Source organism: Hippoglossus hippoglossus, chromosome 15, assembly GCF_009819705.1.
Source record: "Hippoglossus hippoglossus isolate fHipHip1 chromosome 15, fHipHip1.pri, whole genome shotgun sequence".
In the NCBI taxonomy this organism is placed as follows: Eukaryota; Metazoa; Chordata; class Actinopteri; order Pleuronectiformes; family Pleuronectidae; genus Hippoglossus; species Hippoglossus hippoglossus.
The window spans coordinates 12,157,639-12,179,850 of NC_047165.1; the positions used below are offsets into that span (position 1 = coordinate 12,157,639).

A 22,212-nucleotide genomic window follows, 5' to 3' on the forward strand; every position below is an offset into this window, starting at 1 on the left:
GACAGACTGTGATAACAGATAATGTCATGACCCAGAGTGAAGTGGAACATAGTGTGTCTATGGTAGATGTATGGGAAGTGGTTTACTTACTTTAGTTTAATGAATCTTAATTGCACAAAACAGAGCTGCTCCCACAATTAGGAAAATCAACATAAAGGTTGCAGGTGTCACACACGCACGCACACACACACATTCATGAAACAAACTAATTAGTCGGAAAAGTAGGGGCAAGAGGGGGGTGACTACAAATGACTGCCATCAGTAATGCTCTCTCACACACACACACACACACACACATACACACACACACACACCAACAAGCCATAAGCAAATACAATAAGGTTCCTTACCACCATATACCTTAGGGCTATAGGATAATAACAATTGACACTAATTATAGCTTATCCAGAAAAACACACCTTGTGGTAAGAAGGTGCAGTAGACGGTGCAACATTAAGAAAAGCTGCTCTACCGACTTCACGCAATGAGTTGTAATAAAAACAGCAATTAACCTGGGGACGTTTTTTTAATGTCATTTGTCTTTTTTGAATAGGTTAAAGCACTGTTTGGTTCACACACCGTGACGGCAGTGACGACTTAAATGGCACGTCCTTCAGCAGCCTGGCACAGCCAGAAATGCCACGAAGCTCAAATGCCGAACTCTGAATGGCCTTGATGAAATCCCTATGAAGCAGCGCTGCCATTATACAGTTCAGTCCTCACCGGCTCCTATTGCACTGAACCAGACGTCTCTCTCCTTGTCTCGCTTTCCCATTGGAGCAGACAAGCAGGAGCCTGTAGTCATGGTTACCCCATTCTGGGTAAACTTAAGGATGTGTATGTTTGCACACGCACAACACGATACACACTCATATAGATTTGCATTGGTCATAAAACTCTTAAGTGATACAATGTTTTTACATTTTACTCTCAGGAAAGAGATGTGCGAACAGGGTGAACAGTTACCAAATTAAAACAGCAAATACACAGTGTTATTATTGATTTATTTGTATTTATAATGTATCATATATAACATTGTTTACTGTGGTAGCTAGTTATTGCTGTCTGAACTAGTTTCCTCTGCAAACATGATGTCAAACTGCATTATTTACCAGTGTTCCTATTTCCTCATCAGACTATATAATGTATAAGTGTGTGAGTGTGTGTGTGTGTGTGTGTGTGTGTGTGTGTGTGTGTGTGTGTGTGTGTGTGTGTGTGTGTGTGTGTGTGTGTGTGTGTGTGTGTGTGTGTGTATTATGCAGGCATGAGGAAGCAAACAGATGTCAGGAACATCTATTAATATAATTAGTTCAGTTCTTTCCTTCATCTTAATGGTCACAAATTAGCAGATTATCACTGTTGCGACCGCTGCCCCCCCTCACAGTGATTCACCTTGCCACTTTGTCCCTGAACCTAATACGTCAACTAGACTCGAGTTAACAATACGTAAACAACATGTTGTTAAAGACAAAATGTGCAAGAATTCGTTGTTAAAATTTCTAATAATGACTAAACCTATGTTCATGTTTATATATTTAGTTGACTTGTGTCCTTACATTATCCAAAATGTTTCCAACAATGTTCAAACCCAGAGAAAATCCCAATTTTACTCAGGGGATGTTTCATTTTGGTCGCCTTTGCATTTCATCAGCTTTACTTGTGGCTTTGCCCGTCTCCCACACGTCTCACACACTGCGCCAGTCAGCCTGTCGACAGTTCTGAATAAGTGAGAATCATAAATTCCAATTGGGTGCTGAGATTGAGAGTTAAGTTTTTCAGAGTTAGCTTACGGCATTTTAGGGGCTAGTTAGCGCCAGTGGTTGTAGTTTACATCACTGTAGGCGAGCGGCTCCTGCTCACTTGTTACACCGGCTTTGGTTTTCTCATGTGTCGCAGTCAAGGTTTGAGGAGCAGTGTTTGGTTTGCTTTTCCAAGTAGAGAGCTCTAAGGATCATTCACAGTCTTTGTTGGAGCAGTGCACTAAAGAGAAGCTTTTGAGGATTACAGAACACTATGAAGTTGTTAAAATAGTCTGAAAACATGCCTTTTCTTTTCACTGAGGCTGAGGATTTTGTGCAGGCGGCCAGTTGGTGTGGCAGCAATTACTGTCAGAGAGGCTGAAGTATGGAAAAGGTGAATTTGAAACTAAAAAACAGGAAACTGAGCAAAATTGGATGTGCAAAAGTATCAGCTACAGTTGTTAAAAGATGGTAAAGCTTTCAGATGTGTCCAGAGGACAGGAATTGGTCTATAATCTTTACTTACTACCCAGGTTCAGTGAATCTGATCCAGACACATTCCTCGCTCTGTCTGAGCGAATTGCAAATGATAGAGATTGGTCAGATTCAGCTTTTGAGAGGAGCAGAGAGTTCAGTTCATGAAATATTAATGTCATCGTTCTTAAAAGTGTATGAACTTGTGCCGGAGGCATACCACTAGAATTTGTTCTCTAAGAAAAAGCTTGAAAAGACCCACAATAAATTTGCCAACAATTTAATATCACAGCTTAACCACCAGTATATTAAGATGACACCTTTAAAAGGTAATCAAAAATTGGTTATACGTTTATTATAATATTCTTATAAAAGTCTCAGAATTGTTGAATCCAAAGTTTGATTTGATTTTTCAATTATGTAGTTTTTTTCTTATTTAAATAGTATATATTATAACACTAGCATTATATAATATAATGTGTAATATAATTCAACATTATTTCAATGGTGTCAACAAATCTACAGAAAACAGCAAAAAACAGCAAATCAATTTGTCAATGCTTAAAACTTCCCAATCAAGTCTGAGTGACTCAACCCAAAGCTCATTGGTTCCGAATGGCCTTCCAAAAATATTTAAAGAAATTACTCAGGAATTCATAGTTTCACTTAAAAAGTAAGTGAACTGAATTTATCAGAAACTATTTTCAGCAGTGGATTTATATACATTTGCAGTGTTTAGAAAAGCAGAAGAGTGAAAGTAGGAAATTGAGTCCCAGCAGCAATAAACAAGAGTTCAGCACAGAGAAGTAAACTATCAGGATTTGACTACACAGCCCAAACAGGATCAATATGTGACCCCCTTTGGCTTTTTGTTTTGTTTTGAAGACACTATGAATAAATACAAAACATCACCGTTCTATTATTAATCTATGTTAATTAATCAAAATATACTTCCATTACCTCTTCTTCTTCCTATGATAATAATAATTATTATTATTTGTATTGTTAAGTCTAAAAGATTTAACTCTGAGGTCTTGCTTTTTAAAGTGGTAACTGGCCACGCACTGTTATGTCGAAAGAAAATCTCCATTACCCAGTGTGTGTGTGTGTGTGTGTGTGTGTGTGTGTGTGTGTGTGTATATGTGTGTGTGTGTGTGTGTGTGTGTGTGTGTGTGTGTGTGTGTGTGTGTGTGCACGTGTGCACGTGTGCGCCTGTGTCCAATAGCTGCTTTCAGAGCACGATCACGAAGCTCTGCAGATGTCAAAGTCTGAAAAGATAACGAGGAGAAAAGCAGAGGTGGAGATGAGCAGCGCAGATGTCAAATTAGCATTCAGACACCGCTCTATTGACAAGGTCATCTAAACACTGCTTTATCTCTACCTTATAGGATCAACTGCTGGGATCCAATACAACCACCCTACTCTGTTGTGTCTTCCCCAAGGTAATGTGAGCTGCTGTTCAATATCACTAAGGAGAAAGGCTTATCAGCGTGTTGTCGATAGGCAACGTTACAGAGGATGTTTCTGTCAGAGCAAGCCAGGGCTAAACTCAGTGGAACAAAGAGTGTGAGGACATGAAATAAATAAGTATCAAGGAAAGATTTTGCCTAAGTTTCCAGAATTTGCATCGAATCTCGGTGCAAGCATTTACATCAGAATGTAGTGTTCAAGGGCTCGGAGGGAGCTGGAGAGTGGAGTGGAGGAGAGGAGGCTGGGGATGGGGATGGGTGAGTTGATGTCATACTGAGAGCTGGCTGAGGGGCTGGATGAAAGGCTGTGTGAGTCTTTCTCCCACTGAGAGTTTCTCAATGGAGGTGGAATGCCACAGGCTTCCAGAGGGCAATCTGTTTGACTGGCGGAGAGGGAGCAGGGGGGGGGGAGAAAGACGGAGCTGTGAAGGGAGGAGGGAGGGAGAGAGATGGAGGGATGGAGGAAGGGAGGAAGTCAAAAGGCAGATAGGAAAAAAGGGGAAAGAGTGAGTTCAACCCCATCAGCTCGCTAATTCTCACTGTGCATACTAATCATTGGTTCTATTATTATGCATAAGAATCGAGCAAAGTGAACCAGCATATGCTCACAAGCGTCCACACATACATACATACTGTACATACAGTCCATATGTACAGAGAATAATAACTAAAATCTTTAGGCTATTTGATGTCTAGTCTTTGTATCGTCTCTCTGACTAGAGATGAAACAAAGTACTCAGATGTCCCGCACACACACTCACAGACACACACACTCTTTTGAAATAATATGCATGTTTGGATCTGTGCAAATGAGGAGTGCATCTGCTCTGCCGGGATCGAGGTAGAAAACTAACTGAGCCACAGACACAGCAGGACACAGAATTTCCTGGACCAACCTCAGAATCATCAGCAAAGATCATAAACCACATCACAAGCCGCACACATTCTGCTGACTGAACAACAAAACTCCTGCTGAGACCATCCCCACTTTTCCTCCGTGCTCACGAAAGACGTGGACCCACCAGCAAAGTTTGGGGTGCCTACCTTGGGTGAGCGTTCCCATGAGGAAGCGGTAGAAATAGCGAGCCACCTTGGTGAGCTGCCGCTTGCACCTTTTCCTGCACTGGCTCATCTTGGTCCAGCTGTGGTGGAGGTGGTGAGAACAGTGGTGGTGGTGGTGTTACTCAGCTACTCTGCCGGAGGAAGCAAGCTTCCAAGGTAGGAGAGGAGCACTGTGAGTGTGTGTGTGTGTAGGTGTGTGTGCATGTGTGTGTGTGTGTGTGTGTGTGTGTATGTATATGGATAGTCTAATTGGTGCCGCCTCTCTTCTCCTCCTCACTCACCCCTTCTCTTTCCTCTCTCTGTGGTCCTCCCCCCCTCTCTCTCCTTCTCTCCGTTCTTCTCTCCACCTGTAGGGCGCCTGCTGTCAATCAGCCAGCCGCACTCTGTCTCCTCCCCATCACGCTCCGAGAAGCCACGCGCTGGTCCTCTGATTGGCTGGGAGCAGAGTGTGGCGGAAAATTACGGACCAGCGCTCATGTGACAGTGCATGTGTGTGTGCTGTGTTCTACAAGGGGAGGCTGGCTTGAGTGGCAGGTGGTGGGTTTGTTTCTCGAGCTGCACACTCCACACATCTTGTTGATGTGTTGTTTCTATTTTTCCTCCAGTCGTGCATGGCTCATAAAGAGGACAGCTTCTGAGAGAAAGTGTGTGTGTGGGGTGTGTGTCGCTGTGTGTGTGTGTGTGTGTGTGTGTGTGTGTTTGAGCCAGCAGGAGGTTGAGTAAAGTGACAGAGGAAACAAAGCAAAACCCATTAATTAGCATCACACACACCGTCCCTCTCTGTCTGTCTGTCTCTTGCTCGCTCATTAATGGTATTCAGAATACAGAGAAGGAGAGGAGGAGAAAAAGGAGAAGTGAAGGTACACGTACAGACAGATAGGGAGGTGGAGATGGGGCAAAATATGAGAATGCATAATTAATATTGTTCCCCTTCTTTCAACAGAGTGGTGAAAAAAGAGAAAGAGAAAAAAGTAAGCTTGACAGGAGAGAGAGGTTGTTGGACAAATACTGTGTCCTCACCAGCAGCCGATGGACAGATTATTATCAGCTGGCAGAGAAGGAGGAGGAGAAGAAGGGAAGAGAGAGGAGGAGCTTTTAAATCCAGCGGGATTGAGAAAGAAAGGTATTTATTTAAAGCCCGTCTGTCCTCATCCTTATCACCCTGCCTCCGCTCTCAGTGTCAGTCAGTGTCAACACATACAGTCACTAAACAAGGAAACACACTCACCCTGTTTTCCCTATTGACACGTTTTACTGTTTTTCCCTCTACAACAAAGACATTACCCTAGTGAACCGCCGCCGCTCCACCTCCATCCCCTCTCTTTCTCCCTGACGCCGAATCAAAAGTGATTACCGTTGCCACAGCAACACCAGACTCCATGGATTTTTACCGGTAGTCCACACACGCACACACACGCACACGCACACATGCACACGCTTACATACACATGAACACCTGTCCGTTCTCCGGGTCACAAAGAAAATCAATCAAACGTCAGTCAGACGCTTCCTCTAAACACTCGTTCTCATTTAGAAGTCACACAGAGGGGGTCAGAGAACAGGTGAGGGTTTGACAGCGAGCTGTTCTGGACTCTTACCGAGTCGATGCCACGCGGCATAGACGGAGCCCAGAAAGGAAGAAGAAGGAGCCTTGACACAGCCAAGAAACACAGGAGGACGCCTGTGTCCATTGATTCTGAGCAAAGGCATGAAGGGATATGTGGGAGAGCAGATGAGAAAGAGTTTGACCAATCTGAAATAATGTTTTAGCTGATTTCAGATATGCAATAGTCCGGAAATCTTCCTGAAATTTTCAAATGTTTTTTGCAGAACTTTTGCTGCCAGCCCCCGGGGAAAATGTCTGGAAAATGTCAGACTGATCATATTTGAGAATGCAGCAGAAAAGTGTCAGAGCGAGTGGGCAAGTTGGTGATGTTTGTCACTGGAAATGTATAAAAAGACAAGGAGGACGCCAACGAAGATGTCGATTTAGAAAGACCATAAGATTGGAGAGTTTTTGGTGATTATGGCCGACGCCAGTGTTGATGTGGTTTAAACAAAAACACTGTGATTTCCACAGCAGAATTTATTCTTCATGTCCTGCCTCCTACACGCTCTACACAGGCCCAACTCCTCACCTGTATGTTGCAACACTGTCAGATAGACATTGCCATTGTCACCAGGCAATGTCAAAAAAAAGTCTACACCCAATTTTCCGGAAAAGTTTCCCGAGTTCATGTGTGAAAACAGCTTGTTTGACTCGTGGGTCGAGGATCTCTAATAGTTCAAATCAAGTTTGACTGTTTTTTTTCAGTCGGAGAGAGCACGGGCAACTATTTTCTGAAATATAAGCAATAAACTTGGCAGGAAAGTAACACATTATTTTCTTTCAGGTGTTAGACCATAGATTTGACTCAAACTCGAAGTCAAAATTCAGTACACTGTGTTTTCTCTCAGAATGTGAGCTGTTGCCAAGGGATTTGTCTTCCACAGGAGTTTATAGTCCAAACTCTTTTTTACCTGCAGCTCTGACATTGAGGTAGAGCATGTCAGACCCTGTGCAGATATCTGACAGGTTGACAGAGGATGTAGGAAAGCTTGTCTGCAACATTGAGGCAACATCAGGCGTACCGACCAGACAAGACAAAAAGAACGAGTAAAAAGTTAAAGTAAAATTACGCATTGTCAGGATTAGCTGGCTGTTATACGGAGGCTATGGAAGAGATGATTTGAAGACGTGAAAGAAATGGAACGTGAAATGTGCCTTGTTTTAAAGACTTTGACATGTCCAGGGCTGATGCCTGTTCTCTAATTGTGTGTGTGTGTGTGTGTGTGTGTGTGTGTGTGTGTGTGTGTGTGTGTGTGTGTGTGTGTGTGTGTGTGTGTGTGTGTGTGTGTGTGTGTGTGGTCACTATGGGAACTTGTCATCCTTATTGGAATAAAAAGTCGCTATGACACAAAAATGATTAAATTTCAAGGTGAAGAGGTGTTTAAGGTTATGTTAAGTTTAAGTAAGGATTTGGGTTCAGGTTAAGGTTGGAGTAAGTCTCCAGAAAATCCATTTAAGTCAATGTAATATGCCCTGAAGTCGTGAAGTGTGTGTGTATGTGTGTGTGTGTGTGTATTTTTTCCAAATATTTCCAACCTAGAGTCTGAGTCACCACCACCAAGATGTCCAGGGTATGAACCTCACAGAGCCAAATCCAGCCTGCACTCCATTTCTGATTATTACCAAGACATACGACACAAACAAAGAACACACTACACCTGATGGCAGCTGCGTTCAGAGCAATTATCAGCTGACAAAGCCTTTTGTATTGCACGCAGACACGTTAATTGAGACTTTAATGCAAAGAGTAAATATGGTGTGAGTCTTGAAAAAGACAATGAGGTGAAAAAAATGAATTATGAAAATGGACCGACAAGGTGACAGACACAAAGGAGGAGCGTGCTGGCAAACGAAGAGAGAGGTCAAACAGACAAGAAGAGCGATGAGTAAACGTGGCGGGCAGACTTGCTGCACCACTGACCTGTCAGTGAAGCTGCAGATCCAGAAGCGGTCTGAGTGATCATTAGGAGGAAAACCCAGGTGACCTCAGATCTGCCCTGACCATCAAGAAACCACCTCAAACATCATCAAACAGCCTGGAAATCTCCGGCTCTTTTCTCAGGTCAACAAGAAGATTAATCTATAAATCTAACCCTTTTTTTTTGCCTGTTCTTTGGTTGTTGTTTCTTTTAGACACAATTCAATCTAAAAATATGTTCTGAAATATAGACATTTAAAGTGTGTGTCCATGTGTTATGAGGAACAACATAATGATTTTCTATAGATAGGGAACGGGTGCAGCAGTTCGTGCAGACTGCCACAGGAGCACAAAGACGCACAGGATTGTTGCAGGGCAGATGTGGCACTCCACTCAAGTATCTGGCAAAGACACACAGACAGACACACACACACGCAGATTTGCTTTTAACCCTATTAATGTGGCAGGCAAAGGCACCAGCTGGTGAAGCCCACTCAATGCCCTTTTCACTGAGAACATGTGACTGTGGAGGGAAAGATTAGAGAAAAGGAGGAGAGAGGAGAAAAAAGAAAGAGAGAGAGGGAGGGAGGGAGGAGACAGAGGCCCAGGTGGAAACACTTCTCCTCAGGGATTGCGGTTAAATGCAAAAAAAAAAAAAAAGAAGGTACGTTTTCACAGAGCTGACTGAGAGAGACAAACATTCTGACCTCTGCACATTTCCCTATCCACTGCTGCTCTGTTTGCACATTTACTTAAAGGGATTTGCCCTGTTAGGCTGTAACACAGCAGCTATACAGGACTGAGAAGTCCTGTATAGTCTGCACCCGCGCTGCCTTAAGCCGAATTCATGCCACGATAAAAAATAAATGTTCTTTTATGATTTAAGTGGTGTTTCAAAGGACCTGCGGTGATGTACGTGTATTAAAATTTAAGTTTGCAAACTTTGAGCCCAGCTGCACTGATCTCTATGAGCTCAGCCAAGAGCTGCAGGCCACAGCTTCTGTAACAACACATCATCATCACACTGACAACCACAGAAAGTGCTGCTACTGTTAACACTTTGTAGGCTGCAGGTTTTTGCTAAATTCTTTGTTTCTGGTTAGATTGCCTGGACTTCTCCCTTTCTTAAAAAAAACACAACATTTGGGACAAATGCAAATCAGATTTAATGGTGCATCATAGTACTGGGTCCTCTCTGCTAACAAATGATTTACTTGTCGCCAGACTCTGGAAACCATAAATTCCTGTTGTTGGGCCTTTCTGCTGCCTCTTATACAGCTGACCATCCTGGAGCACCTTAAGGCATCCAGGGAAAGCCTCTTGATATACAACGTATTTACAAAATCAATATAAGTTAGGATGAAGAATTGTTCATCCTCCCTTGCTACTGTCTCCGGTGGTGTACCACAAGGCTCCATTTTAGGTCTTATACTTTTCTCACTGTTTGTAATCCCACCGGGGTGTGGTTTTAGGAAACATAACATTCCTTACTACTGCTATGCTGATGATACACAACACTATTTCAACAATTGGAAACTCAATCTTCAGTCTGGAGCGTTTTCCGTTGCCAAGACCAGACCATGATGCAGTTTACATTCATGCTATCACATGGTAATTATCTCCAGGAGGTCAAACAACACATAATCTAAGGTAACTGAACTGCTGAATAAGCAGTCATCCGTATCCATGGTGATGGATGTTTTTGCATATGAAGTGAACCCTACGATTTACCTGTTTATTCACCCTACGTTTTTATGTGAAGCGAGAGCTCTCTACAACTGCAGAATAACAGTCCACAGTGAAGTACAAAGACCAATCTACAAACATATATTATGTATAAGCTTTAATCATTGAACGTTTACCTCGGATAAACCAGACTGAGCGAAAGCCAGAATGGAAATGGGATATAACAACACACTGGGTTGTAAGTATTTCTTTCTTTACTTATTAGAAGTAATAGAGCTCCATTGGCAGAAAACATTTCCTGTCCATCAATGAAGTCCTAATGAATCATGTTGAGGCTTAGAAGTTTAAAAATAGTCTTGCAGCAGTTCAGCAGGTATAACACACGTCATGTATTTCAGTGCCACAAATCACAAAACCCAAATTATAAACTTTAGCACTGGATATAACAGCCTTTCTAGTATTTCACACTGTAACTCATTGACATTTAGTTAAGTAGATTTGAAAATAAAAAGCTGGGGTCACTCCAGCACTTTAGCTGGTGGCTGTCCAGTGGTGCAGATACCTCACACAATAACATTAACTCTATGACAGTGCTGCCATCTGCAGGAAAAACTCTGTAATCTGTCAGGGGCAAACAGATGGACTGAGAGAAGTACAGGGAAGGAGATGTAGCTCAACAACTGAACAAATATATGAACATCAACTCCTAACTGCAATGAGCAAATAAGAAGAAACAAGTGTTTTATTCAACTAAAACAGATAAATGTTTATAGGAAAACAGTGTTCTAGTTAATATGATCTGGGAGCACAAAAATAACCCTTGAAGCTTCCCTGATGATTCACAATTATACAATAAAATTAATGCATTATTGATTTCAAAGTCCTTCTAATACAAAGCTGTCACATATTCTCTGGCATTTTATATATCTGACATGCACCTGACCCTATAACTCATGAATAAATACATACGTGTCATGCATTTGACACTGAAGAGGAAAAACCTGAAACAAAAATCTACAGAGTTGGTCTTTGTAGAACAACTTTCCTCTGAGTTGAGAACGAGTGCACAGATCTGGTAATAGATGTTTTTCATTTACAATATTTACACACACACTTTGGATGACTGAGTGGAAGGAATATAAGGCCAGTGAAAGCATCTGTCTCTTGATATTAAAATATCTAACGTGCACCTCTGTGTCCAGTGACTTTAAATAGTTGGATGTACCAAACAGTTTGGACCAGCAGAGGGCAGATACAGACCAGTAAAACCTAAGCTACATGTGAGCCTGACAAAATCTAACATGTGTCCCTCAAAGAAAAAGATCATGAACATAATTTTCTTTCAACATTTAATCTTTTGCGATTTAAAATGCCCTGCAGGCAAACTAAGGCAGAAAAGTGCATCTTACATGCATCCACAATGCATAACCTCAACTCCTTAGCATCCTTTTCAAATTAATATTTAAGTGTTTGGGTAAAACAGTTTTAAATCTCGGTAATTGCTTCATGAAAATCTTAGCAAAGCATTTATTTGTGCTGACTTTCTTTGGATGGAGGTCTGGCACTATGTTACCGCTGTCCGATTCTATACAAAGTTAATTATCCCACTTAGAAAATATATGGCAACAGTTTAATTGAGCCATTAAAAGTCAGAGTTAGAGGCTGAACGGAGCAATGATGTTTACTGGACTTTATCGCCGAATGCCCAAAGTTACTTGGGGATCAGACTTGGTGCTTAGCCTCTCGCTCTGGTCGTCGGAGCGAGAGGAGGTCATGAGATCAGGTCAGGGATTTGTACATAGAGGAAACAAAAGATAATGAAAATGAGTTTAAAAACTTAATCAACTCACTCAAAATCAACCTTTGGTTTTGCTGTGGTACAGTTGAAAACAAAACAATAAATATTAGACTCAAGCAAAGACTCTCCTCCACTCTGCGTTAAAGCTGCATGGCTTTATACCCTGGGGGGGAGGGGGGCTGTGTGTGTATTCCTCTGGGTAAAGCAAGGCATGAGGCTGCTACCGTGTGGATAGATGAAGATGGAAAGGGGAGCCAAGGCTGACAAGTAAACAGTGAGAGATGAGCAGAGGAATAGATCACCGGGGCCACGAGGTCCACAAATATCCCGCAGGGAAGAAGCTTTCACGTTGTTTTTTTGTTTTAATTCCCTGGCACTGACTGGTAGCAAAGTCAGCCAAGCCTAACGCTGGGGAAGAGGAGCAGCAAATCACACGCTGCTGCTGCCTGCACCTCCTTGAAGGCATCTAAACGCCTGTGAGTGACAACAGGTCTGTGATATTCCTTAAGCTCCAATGTCAACGTGGATTCTCACTATCTCTATGATCGAATACAGGGGCTTCTCCTCTGAAGCCTCTTCCTCTCGCTGTCACACCCCCCTCCGAGCCCGTCTGACGGCAGGTGTTTTGAGACTTGAAGATCAGAGAGCCTCAGGGAGCCTGAGCCGCTCTGTGCGAGGCTGTCTGTGCAGGACAGAAATCTTTACTCTTCTACTTTCAGAGTCTGGTGAGAGGAGTTCTTATCCCAACCCCACAACCACAGGCACAGCAGTTCAGTGCCAGTGCTTGTGTCTTATCCATGCTCATGTATGTCTCCCACAGGCTGAGGGAGGAACCTTTTTATCGAGAAGCATGTAAGCTACTTGTTGCTGAGTTGAGGTGTCACTAGGGAGAAAGGCAGTGTGGGTGCACGCATGCATGGATTAATACGGCAGACGAGGAGGAGAAGAGCGAGGGAGGGAGGGAGGGTGTGAAAATGTGAAATAAAAGATGTTTTCATGAGGTTCCTTCTGTGCACGACACACTGAAATAGAGTATGACTTTGCACAGATTAAATCAAACCTTTTTTGAGGTAACCCATTTTCACAGCACCCCACTTGCTGACCTAAAACTACTTTTTGCGATGCTGACTCAAAAGCCCCATTGCTGCTCTCCTCTCTCTCTCTCTCTCACCTTGGTCATCAGACTCCATGTAGCTACCATCATTAGTGTAAATGATGCCAGAACCACAACATGTGTGCAACACTTCTTATATGTAATTTATTTCTCTCTCATCTGCTCATCTTTTCAAGGCCTGCAAGAGTACAGTGGAAAACCCATTTAAAGGTACAGTGTGTAAGATTTGGTGAAATTGATTTATTGAAAATAATCCTAGTGATGTTTTCGCTAGTGTTTCATCTAAATTGTACAAATTGTTGTTGTCTTTACCCTAGAATGTCTTTACCCTTTATATTTAAATACTTTATATTAACATCAGCAGCGGGTCCTCTCTATGGAGGCCGCCATGTTTTTTACAGTAGCCCAGAGTAACTCAAAAGGAGTTTAGTTTGTTTAGTAGAGAGGACCCGCTCCTTGTAAATATAAAGTATTTAAATATAAAAGGCCCATTCGAGGGTAAAGAAAACAACAATTCGTAAAGTTAAGATGATCACTAGGATTATTTATATTCAATTTCTGCCAATAGATCACTTTCACCTAAATCTTACACACCGAACCTTTAATGTATAGTTACTGATTTTGCCTGACAATACGTGCTTCAACAATTGATCATACACTTTGTTTAAACAGCCATGTACTTCAACCTACATTAAGCTCAGCAGGCATTTTTATTGATCGTGTACATTGTGTTCGCTCACACTACAAGTTTTATTCTGCAATTTCTGTACAGCCTAAAAGGGAAACTTCTGTGCTCATGGTGTGGGAATCAATCGAGCTGGTAACACGGTGGGACTTGCCCTGAATGTAGATGTAATACCCCCGATCGTTTGTTTCCTCTGACAGCAGCCGCAAAAACGGTGACAAAAACAAAGAAGTGTTAGTTTGTACAATTGTGAGCAGAGCGCGAGACAAATTGGGAGCTGCAGATGGCTGTAAAATAGACAATATGGCCTGTCTGATATGCTAGAAAGATGATACAAAGTTCCCTGCACAGTCTGGAGCAGCCAAATCATGTTTAATACTTCCTCGAGGATATTTAGATAAGCTCACTGCATTTTACGAGTGAGCTTTTGACAAGAGCCGTGTGTGGATCAAATGGTGGAGCTGCTCAAATTGAGAGTTGACGAAAATGTCTGAAGTCAGAAAACGTCCTCCTCGTCTACAACAAACATGTGATTTAACTTTTCAATCAGATGTTGTAAGGTTAACATCTGATGTATATGTAAAGTGCTTGTTTCTAAAGTTAGTTGCAGAGGACCAATTGTGGCTTAAAATTGTGGCTGCGTACGCCCCCTGGTGGAGACTCTAGACCGTAAAAAAAATGGATGACATCACTGCTTCCCAAAAGTGAAGCCAAAGTGTCTTGATTGCCCCCTGGTGGGTGGCTGCAATATAAGTCATAAATGCTGCCACGTCCATGTTAGGGGATGGGACATGGACCAAACTAAAGAGTACTTGTCTTAAAACATATTTTTTTAAATCAAAGATGGTTTCTGTCATTTCAGGTTGTTCTTATTACACCGATGTGTTCAAAGTGCAAATTTTTTCCTTTGGTGAAAAATCATGATCAACAGCTGAAACAGCAAATGGTCAAGCATGTGTATCGGCGAGATGCATCGTCGTTCTTTACATGCAGTTTATGGCGCGGACAGGTTTGTTGTACTGACTTTATTGACGGCTGGAGTGGATTCAGGCTGCTGCTTCAGTTCACATGGACCACACCAGCTTGAGCCCTGTTGCTAACAGGTTGGCTGCTCTATCCACTTCGCCAACCCTGTGCCCATGAATTTAATCTGTGTTTTTCCTCGCCAGCCAGTGTCCACCTCATGGCTTCGTGTGAGCCATAAACCAGGGGGCTCTGTCTGGTGTGTCTGATGAGGACAGCTGCTGGGTTAAATGACCCGTAAGTCTCCAAATGACATAATCAGTCCTAATAGAACAGGGACAGATCAATCCCCATTGCTGTCAACCATCAGAACACAAGGGGTCACCTTCACCACGATTTAGGCTCCGACCACCTGATTGGGAATCTACAGACACTCCTGAATAAAGCAACTGTCTCTTTATGCACAGGATTACGTCTTTATCAAGAGTAGTGGTAGATTGAGTTTCAACAAGCTGGGAACTTTTTTGCTCAGGTCACGGTGCCACAGTGCAGATATTTGGAGGCTGCCACAGGCTCTGCTCAGAAAATGAAATGGCGGATGGGAGATATTGATGGAAAAGTATTTTCTCTGTGCACCCTGAGGGGATAATTCATCAAAAAAAGTGTCTCTGGAAAGGTTATACAGGCATGAGGGCATGCTGAACCTGCAGCTAAGCAGGGTGGCTCGAGTGGCTGCCCTAAGACAGACTGAATCCACATTAATCCCAGAGGAGCCGTCCTGTGTGTCCTGAAACCTTCAAAAGTCACGGACAAAAACAACCAAACACCGCCAACCCCCCCAAAAAAGAACTAAAAATGTCATAGACCTCTTACTCCTATCTTTTACTCATCCTTCTTTTCCACTCCCTCTCCACAGCTCCTGCGTTCTGTTTGCTCATGTTACATGTTTCATGAGACCGATTTGATTTACTCCCTAAGAGGACTAATAGCAGCTTTGATCGTGACAAGTGCAGCACTTACACTATGCTACTATAATCACTAACACTCTTAATGTAATCCCTCACTTCTCTTGACAGCATCTTCAGCGAGCGAGGAGCTCTGTGCGTCTGCTTATCCAGCAGCTGAACTCTCCAACTTGCTCTTCACTCAATTTTCAGAGCTCACTCTCTCGCTCTCTCTCTCTCTGAGTTCGCTGGGCTTCTTAAGTGCCTCCACTCCTGTATATATCTGCTGATTGTGTGTGTACATGTGCGTTCAAGTCACCCATTGACACTGGCATAGAGCTGTACAATGTGGTTCTGGAAGTAACCAGGCTGTTATTTTCTAAAGTTAAGATGAATAGAGATTGTGATTATTACCAAAATACTTTAACCATCCAAAGTAGACTTACCACAAGCTATGAGACTGTGAAACAATGTTGTATGATCCTTAAGAAGCCACAACTTTGTATGAGATCAACTGCGATTTAAGAAAAACGTGTTTCATTCATGATGCCAAGGAGAAATACTACACACACAAAAATCATGCTGGCTATGACCTGATGGTTTAGCGTTACCTTGACCGCAGAGCGACCATGATTCACCTTCTAATATGCTGCAAAAGATAATTTAGACTGTCTCAAAACATAAGATTCCAGTAATCCAAAAATTGTTTTGCTCCAAATCAAATGTTTTATGATCTTGATTCATTAATAGGTGGCTAAAAAACTATTTTTATAAGGATATTCTGAAATGGCACTTGACAACATGAATGGGAAATTTTTCCTTCACAATCAGAGCTGTTCTAGAAGTGTTGATCACTGTGATGGCCTCGTGGAAGGGTCGGAGTTTCACTTCTGAAACAGAGATCCTGAGAACTGACGCAATGGAAAATATCTTTTCTCTGTTTCTCAATCTCTCTTTCTGCTTCTCTGTCTCTGTGTGGGCAGGAAGCCAGAGGTGAACCCGGGTGAACTACATCCCACTTTAACAACAGAGTGATAAAAGACCAGACACTCGGCAGACTCTGCAACATTTAAACAGACTTGACGATGGAAACATAAATGCACTCTAAACTAAAATTATGTAAGAGTTGTGTTGGTTCCTAGATGACGCCAAACTTGTGGCCTGTGAGTTCTCTCCTAACAAGCAGCTCGTCTATCCTCCATCATTGTAAACACAAATGTTATGCAAGGCGCAGAGCACAGGGAGTGTGTGCGTGTGGGGGAGTGAATGCTAATGTGAGCATTTGTGTACACTATCTGTCCTCGCACAAGTGTGTACTCGCGTGTGCGTTTGTGTGAGCGAACGGTGACTCTGTAGAAAAGGAGCCCGATTTGGCTGGATTCACACAATCACCCAGAGGCTCATGGGAAATCAGTGGGTGGACAGGTATGGATCGGTGACAGCAGGAGGAGGGCGGGTAGGTGTGATTGGCTTCGCTCACGGACACTTTTTTTTCTTTTTATGCTCTCGTTCTCTCTGTGTCTCTCTCGAAGGGATTCTGTCTCTTCTTTTCATCAGAACACCTGTATCTGCTCAGAATGGTGAACGGCTTTTCAGGAGACGCACGTTCACCTGAACTGATCGTTGTCTGTAAAAACATCAGGGATGAAAAACTGCAAAGTAGTGAACAACAACACCAACTTCCTATGTTGGGAAAGTGATTGCAAAGTTTTCAAGAACTTTCTCAAAGTCTCAAAGTGCATGGTCGTGACAAGTTTGGAAAAGAACATGAAATCTTTTGGAAACGTTACAATAATATTTGTATCTGTGTTAAATTACCGGAACAAATACTATATGGGTGTTGTTTATAGTGATACTCTGCCACTTTAAGAGTAGGCGGCACCAGGACACCTCAGTATCCACTAAATCAGTGTTAATGTCCATTAGATCCAATTAAATTAATCATTTATCCCAGACCTTACACTTCTATGTGATACTGTACATTTTACACATCACACAAATGCTATGCTTTTTATAATGCGTTCAGTCGAATATGTTTAGTTAAAAAAATATGAACTAGTACAGCACCTTTTGCCAAGGCCAGCAGCAACAATCCTACACATAATTGTCTCGTTCCTATTGATAAAATATAGAAGGAAATGGCCTGATTGGATGCATTATTTATTCCTCATAAAATCAAGATCTGTAAATTATTAAGAAAGTGAAAAAGATGATCTGCTGCTTCATCCGAATCCACCCCGGAATTTAATGGGTTCTTCCCCAGGCCCATTTCTCTACCATCCTCCAAAGTTTTGGGATAAATCTACTAACAAATAAAGCAACAGAAATTGATGACTATAGAAACTCCTTGGCGGCAGTAATACAAATTAACTGTCATATAGAAAAATTTATTTTTTATCAATGCACCCTGGCCTCCTAACAAACAGAGAAGGCATATCCATGAATTTATTCAACAAATATTTTTGAGGTGTTATTACAGTAGACAAAAATATATAATCCAGTGTGTTATCTGAACCTCATTACTCAGAGTCAAACAAAAAACTTAACCAGGGTTTATATATTAGACATAATGAGCTGCCATATTTTTTTGAGTGCATCATTTCACAGGTGATACCCTGAGCTGTATGAAAACATGAAAAGCTCAAATCCCCCAAAAATACTACAAAGACAGGAAGCGCAGCTCGTTCTTCTTTCATCCGTCTGTGTGACAGGCCTGTGTGTTCAGTCTCGCCAAAGCTGTGCAGGAGGTAATTCTATGTGCATAGGTTTTATTCAAACTCGACAATAACTACCACTATCGTTTTCATCTGTTTTCTTCTTATGTCCTTATCTGATGTAAGGGGATGGACAAAATAACAGAAACCCCACGATACAACCTTTGTGTCTTCTTGTGACTCATGACCACTGATCCATGATATCAGTGATTCAATAACCAATTACCAGTTCTGACAGTTACATTGATAGAATGTCTATAAAGATGGAGGACATGACAGCTCTTCAAAATCAAAAGCCAAACCGTCATGATCACCACCTGGTGGCTGGCTGTGGTGTAGCTCATGAATCCCACCTCCTTCATGTTAGTGGATGGGTCATGAACCAAACTAAAAAGTCAAAGTCAGTGTTTCTCATTAATTATAACATGAGATCTGTAGCGGGGGAATTTTGCTCAATTGTATAGCAGTTAGCAGAAATAAATGAAATAAAGCTTTTACGGCCCATGCAGGCAGTCAGACCTCATAGTTTCAGCTGGAGTTCATATGGATGCATTTCTCTCTCTTTCATTCTTTAGTCTGTGTGATTGACATTATGATTGACAGCTAACTCTGTAATTGGTTGAGTGCGTGTATCGACAGGACCTCATCACGGCTATTTTAGACCACTATTAAAATAATTGGTTTTCAATTTAATATGACGTGTGTGGCTAATTGTGATTTGTACTCTCAGTCACAGCACACTAATGTAATCCTGCAAGGGCATGAATTACAAGCTATGAATTGTGGTGGTCATAATTAGATGTTAATGGCTAAGTGGTTAAAAATTAACAGATTAATGGCTGTGATGGTGGCAACAAAATTCTAACATTTATAGTTTCGTAAAATTAACCCTCAATTATGACAAACCAGCAATATCTATATGCACTGTTTTACAGAAGCCTATATTGTATTGTAAGGTTTTATCTATAATAATACTCTGTTGACCTTTTCTGTCAGCACTGCCTTATACCTCCTACCTGCTTTACTCTACCAGTGTTTTCTGTGAAATATGAAGCATCTGTTCCCGTCTCCTGCTGCTCACCCTCCTCTTTCATTCTGCACAGGTGAAGGAGAAGAGGAGGCAGCATGAGGTGAGGCAGGCAGGCCATGGAGAACAGAAACTCCCAGGGCTTCACAACTTTCCTTCATCTATAATATATTGTGTGGGTGATATTAAATTCAGAAGTGTCGCCTCTTGTTCCCATTTCACGTAGACTCTTCTGCAGAACCAAAACCATCCAAATGTACTTTTCCCTGTGAAAATGCTGGACTTTAACCCTGCAGCTCTAAAAGGATGTTTGGGAGTATTTTTTCTCCCTTATGTTCATTTATCCATCCCCCTCTTATCGACCCATCTCTGCCAACCAATTTTGTCTATTACACCCACTTTCTCTGACTCAATCTTTTCTCTCTCGTCCTTTTTCTTTCTGCTGCTCAAGTCTTGATGGATAAGGGGGAGAGGAAGACAGAAACAGGCTGCTGCTCTCTCTCTCTCTCTCTCTCTCACGCTTACTCTTTCATTCCTAAATTCTTCAGCACATACAAATACAGGGCTTCTGCACGTTTAACAAGTTACATTTTTAAGACCACAATGAATGAAAATGAATGAAATGTACCGATAAATTCCAACCGGCATGTTTGTCGACTATCAGTTATTAGTCCCATGTTGGTCTTGTTTGTAGTTTTATTACAGCGCGCTAATACCTGTAATGTTTAGGAAGAACTACAAGACACTGAGACATTACAAACTGTACATACTGCCAAAACATTTACCCTTAAAAACAACTCAACTCAATTTTAAAGTGTGAGGGAAATAGCATTGAATGGGTTTTTTTGCGAGGCCTAGTCTGTAATATATTCACATTTTTAAGACTTTTTAAAGACTGACAAATTGTTTATACCCTGCAGAAACCCTACAATTTATAAAGGTGGTCAGAATGACAGATCATATTGAAGAAAATCAGACCTCTGATTCATGCACAGAGACCAAGAGCCAAGAGGTGGTAAGACACACACACACACACGCGCGCGCGCACACACACAAACACTCACACGCCTCAGGATGTCATCATAGTTTATTTAACCAGACTCTACATTAGCATAAAAGTAGAAGACAGTTTTCCTGCTTGTATATTGACAGATTGCCTCTGGGAGAAACAAAATATGCTGACAGTCTCCAAACAAGGATGGATAGTGAGAGCTGTCGCTGGAGGAGCAAATGCTATTTCTATAGTGCTGAGGTGACATGTTTTTACTATGAGAGACAACCAAGGGCAGATGACCACAGCACCAATGAAACAAGGTCACTTGTTATTCACAGATACAGGTGTGATGATGAAATGATGTGTCTGTCGCAATCGCTCAGATTTGTTTTATTAATAGTCATTTTAACGGTGTAGCTTTATGAATGGCAATGTCAGTCTGTGGGACAGTTGGTCCACCACTTTGGTCCAGACTGAAATATGTCTACAACTGTTAAATGGATTGTCATGAATTCTGCTACACACATTCAGGTTCCAACCATCCAGCCATCATCTATACTGCTTATCCTTTTGAGGTTGGGGGCTGGAGCCAATCCCAGCTGACAGTGAGCGAGAGGCAGGGTACAGGGCCGACAAATAGAGACAAACAAACATTCACACCTATTGTCATTTTAAAAGCTCCAATTAACCTAACCCCAATGTGCATGTCTTTGGACTGTGGGAGGAAGCCGGAGTACTGGGAGAAAACCAAGGCAGATACAGGGAGAACATGCAAACTCCACACAGAAAAGAACTGATGAAGCTGAACTGGGATTTGAACCGGGAACCTTCTCGCTGTGATCCCTTAATTTGAGGCAGAGTAATGACACTGAATACTACCAGCCACTTAATACTACCAGCTAAATTCATGATATTCTCATTAGTCTCAGCTCTGGAATGTTTGCACAAATTACGATGTTAAACATGATACCTGTTAAACATCAACATGCTCGTATTGTCAGTGGGAACATGTTTCCTGTTAGTTCAAAGCACCTCTGTGACGAAACACAGAGCAGCCAGCCCTGTCTCTTAGAAACTATCACATAATATACATATACAAATAATGTGCAACTGAAAGTATGTTTTGTCTGAAACCTAATCGCTGGCTGGATTACTTTACCTACATTTCTAAGGGAGCTTAAAACGCCTCAACCCTTCCTTTGCAAGCTTGTGGGAGAACCTATATGTCGACCTTCAGGTAACATCTAAAAGTGAAAGATCCTCTCTAGAGCCAGTGTTTGGTTTGTCCATTCAGGGCTACTGTAGAAACATGTCAGGTTCTGAATGGGAGGAACACTTCCTATGTAGATATGAAGGGTTTGTTCTAAACTCTGTAGCTTCTTCAAGTGGAGAAAAAACTTTCTGTATGTGGATATTTTAGTGATTTACTAAATTCGGTTTCAACATATTGACAACTTACCAAATATAACAACATATCCCCATTACTTTAAAAGAAAACATCATCTGGTCAAAGTTACATTTCCTAAGAAATGGGTTTGCTGTTAGTGTGTGTGTGTGTGTAAATATAATTTCCAGGAGACAATTATCTAAACAGTTCCCTTACTAATTTTCTGTTGATTAAGCAATTAAATCAAGCAACTGTTCAAAAAACTGCTTTTTCTGAAATGTGCAGAAAGACACTCAATTACTCATATTTGTTTGATATAATTACTATATGTGAACTGTGAATTTACACCATAAGATACAGCATTAAAGTCTAATCAGCTTATTAGAGAAGGTTTAAATATATGGGAGGACTTTCATTTTCTCTACGAGTCAGCAGCAGCCTGTTAAGTGTGTGTGTGTGTGTGTGTGTGTGTGTGTGTGTGTGTGTGTGTGTGTGTGTGTGTGTGTGTGTGTGTGTGTGTGTGTGTGTGTGCATGCGTGTGTTCAATATAAATACAGATCTGTTTAAAAAGACAGTCATACACAGCTATTGCAGTCCTGAATAATGTGACGTGACAAGAAAGGATGCTG

General features: G+C 41.7%; 1 protein-coding gene across 3 annotated transcripts in view; it reads right to left on the minus strand.

Annotated features, from left to right (window-relative positions):
* The window catches only part of LOC117776073 (Kv channel-interacting protein 2), a 93,931-nt gene that overhangs the window by 49,061 nt on the left and 22,658 nt on the right, over window positions 1-22,212 (minus strand). The window contains exon 1 of one of the 3 annotated variants that reach the window (XM_034609781.1): window positions 4,727-5,412. The exons of the other annotated variants lie outside the window; for them this stretch is intronic. Within the exon in view, the coding sequence (XP_034465672.1) occupies window positions 4,727-4,814 (88 nt within the window). The 5' untranslated portion in view covers window positions 4,815-5,412. Of the gene's footprint in view, window positions 1-4,726; window positions 5,413-22,212 lie in introns of those variants that run through there. 3 annotated transcript variants of the gene reach the window in all.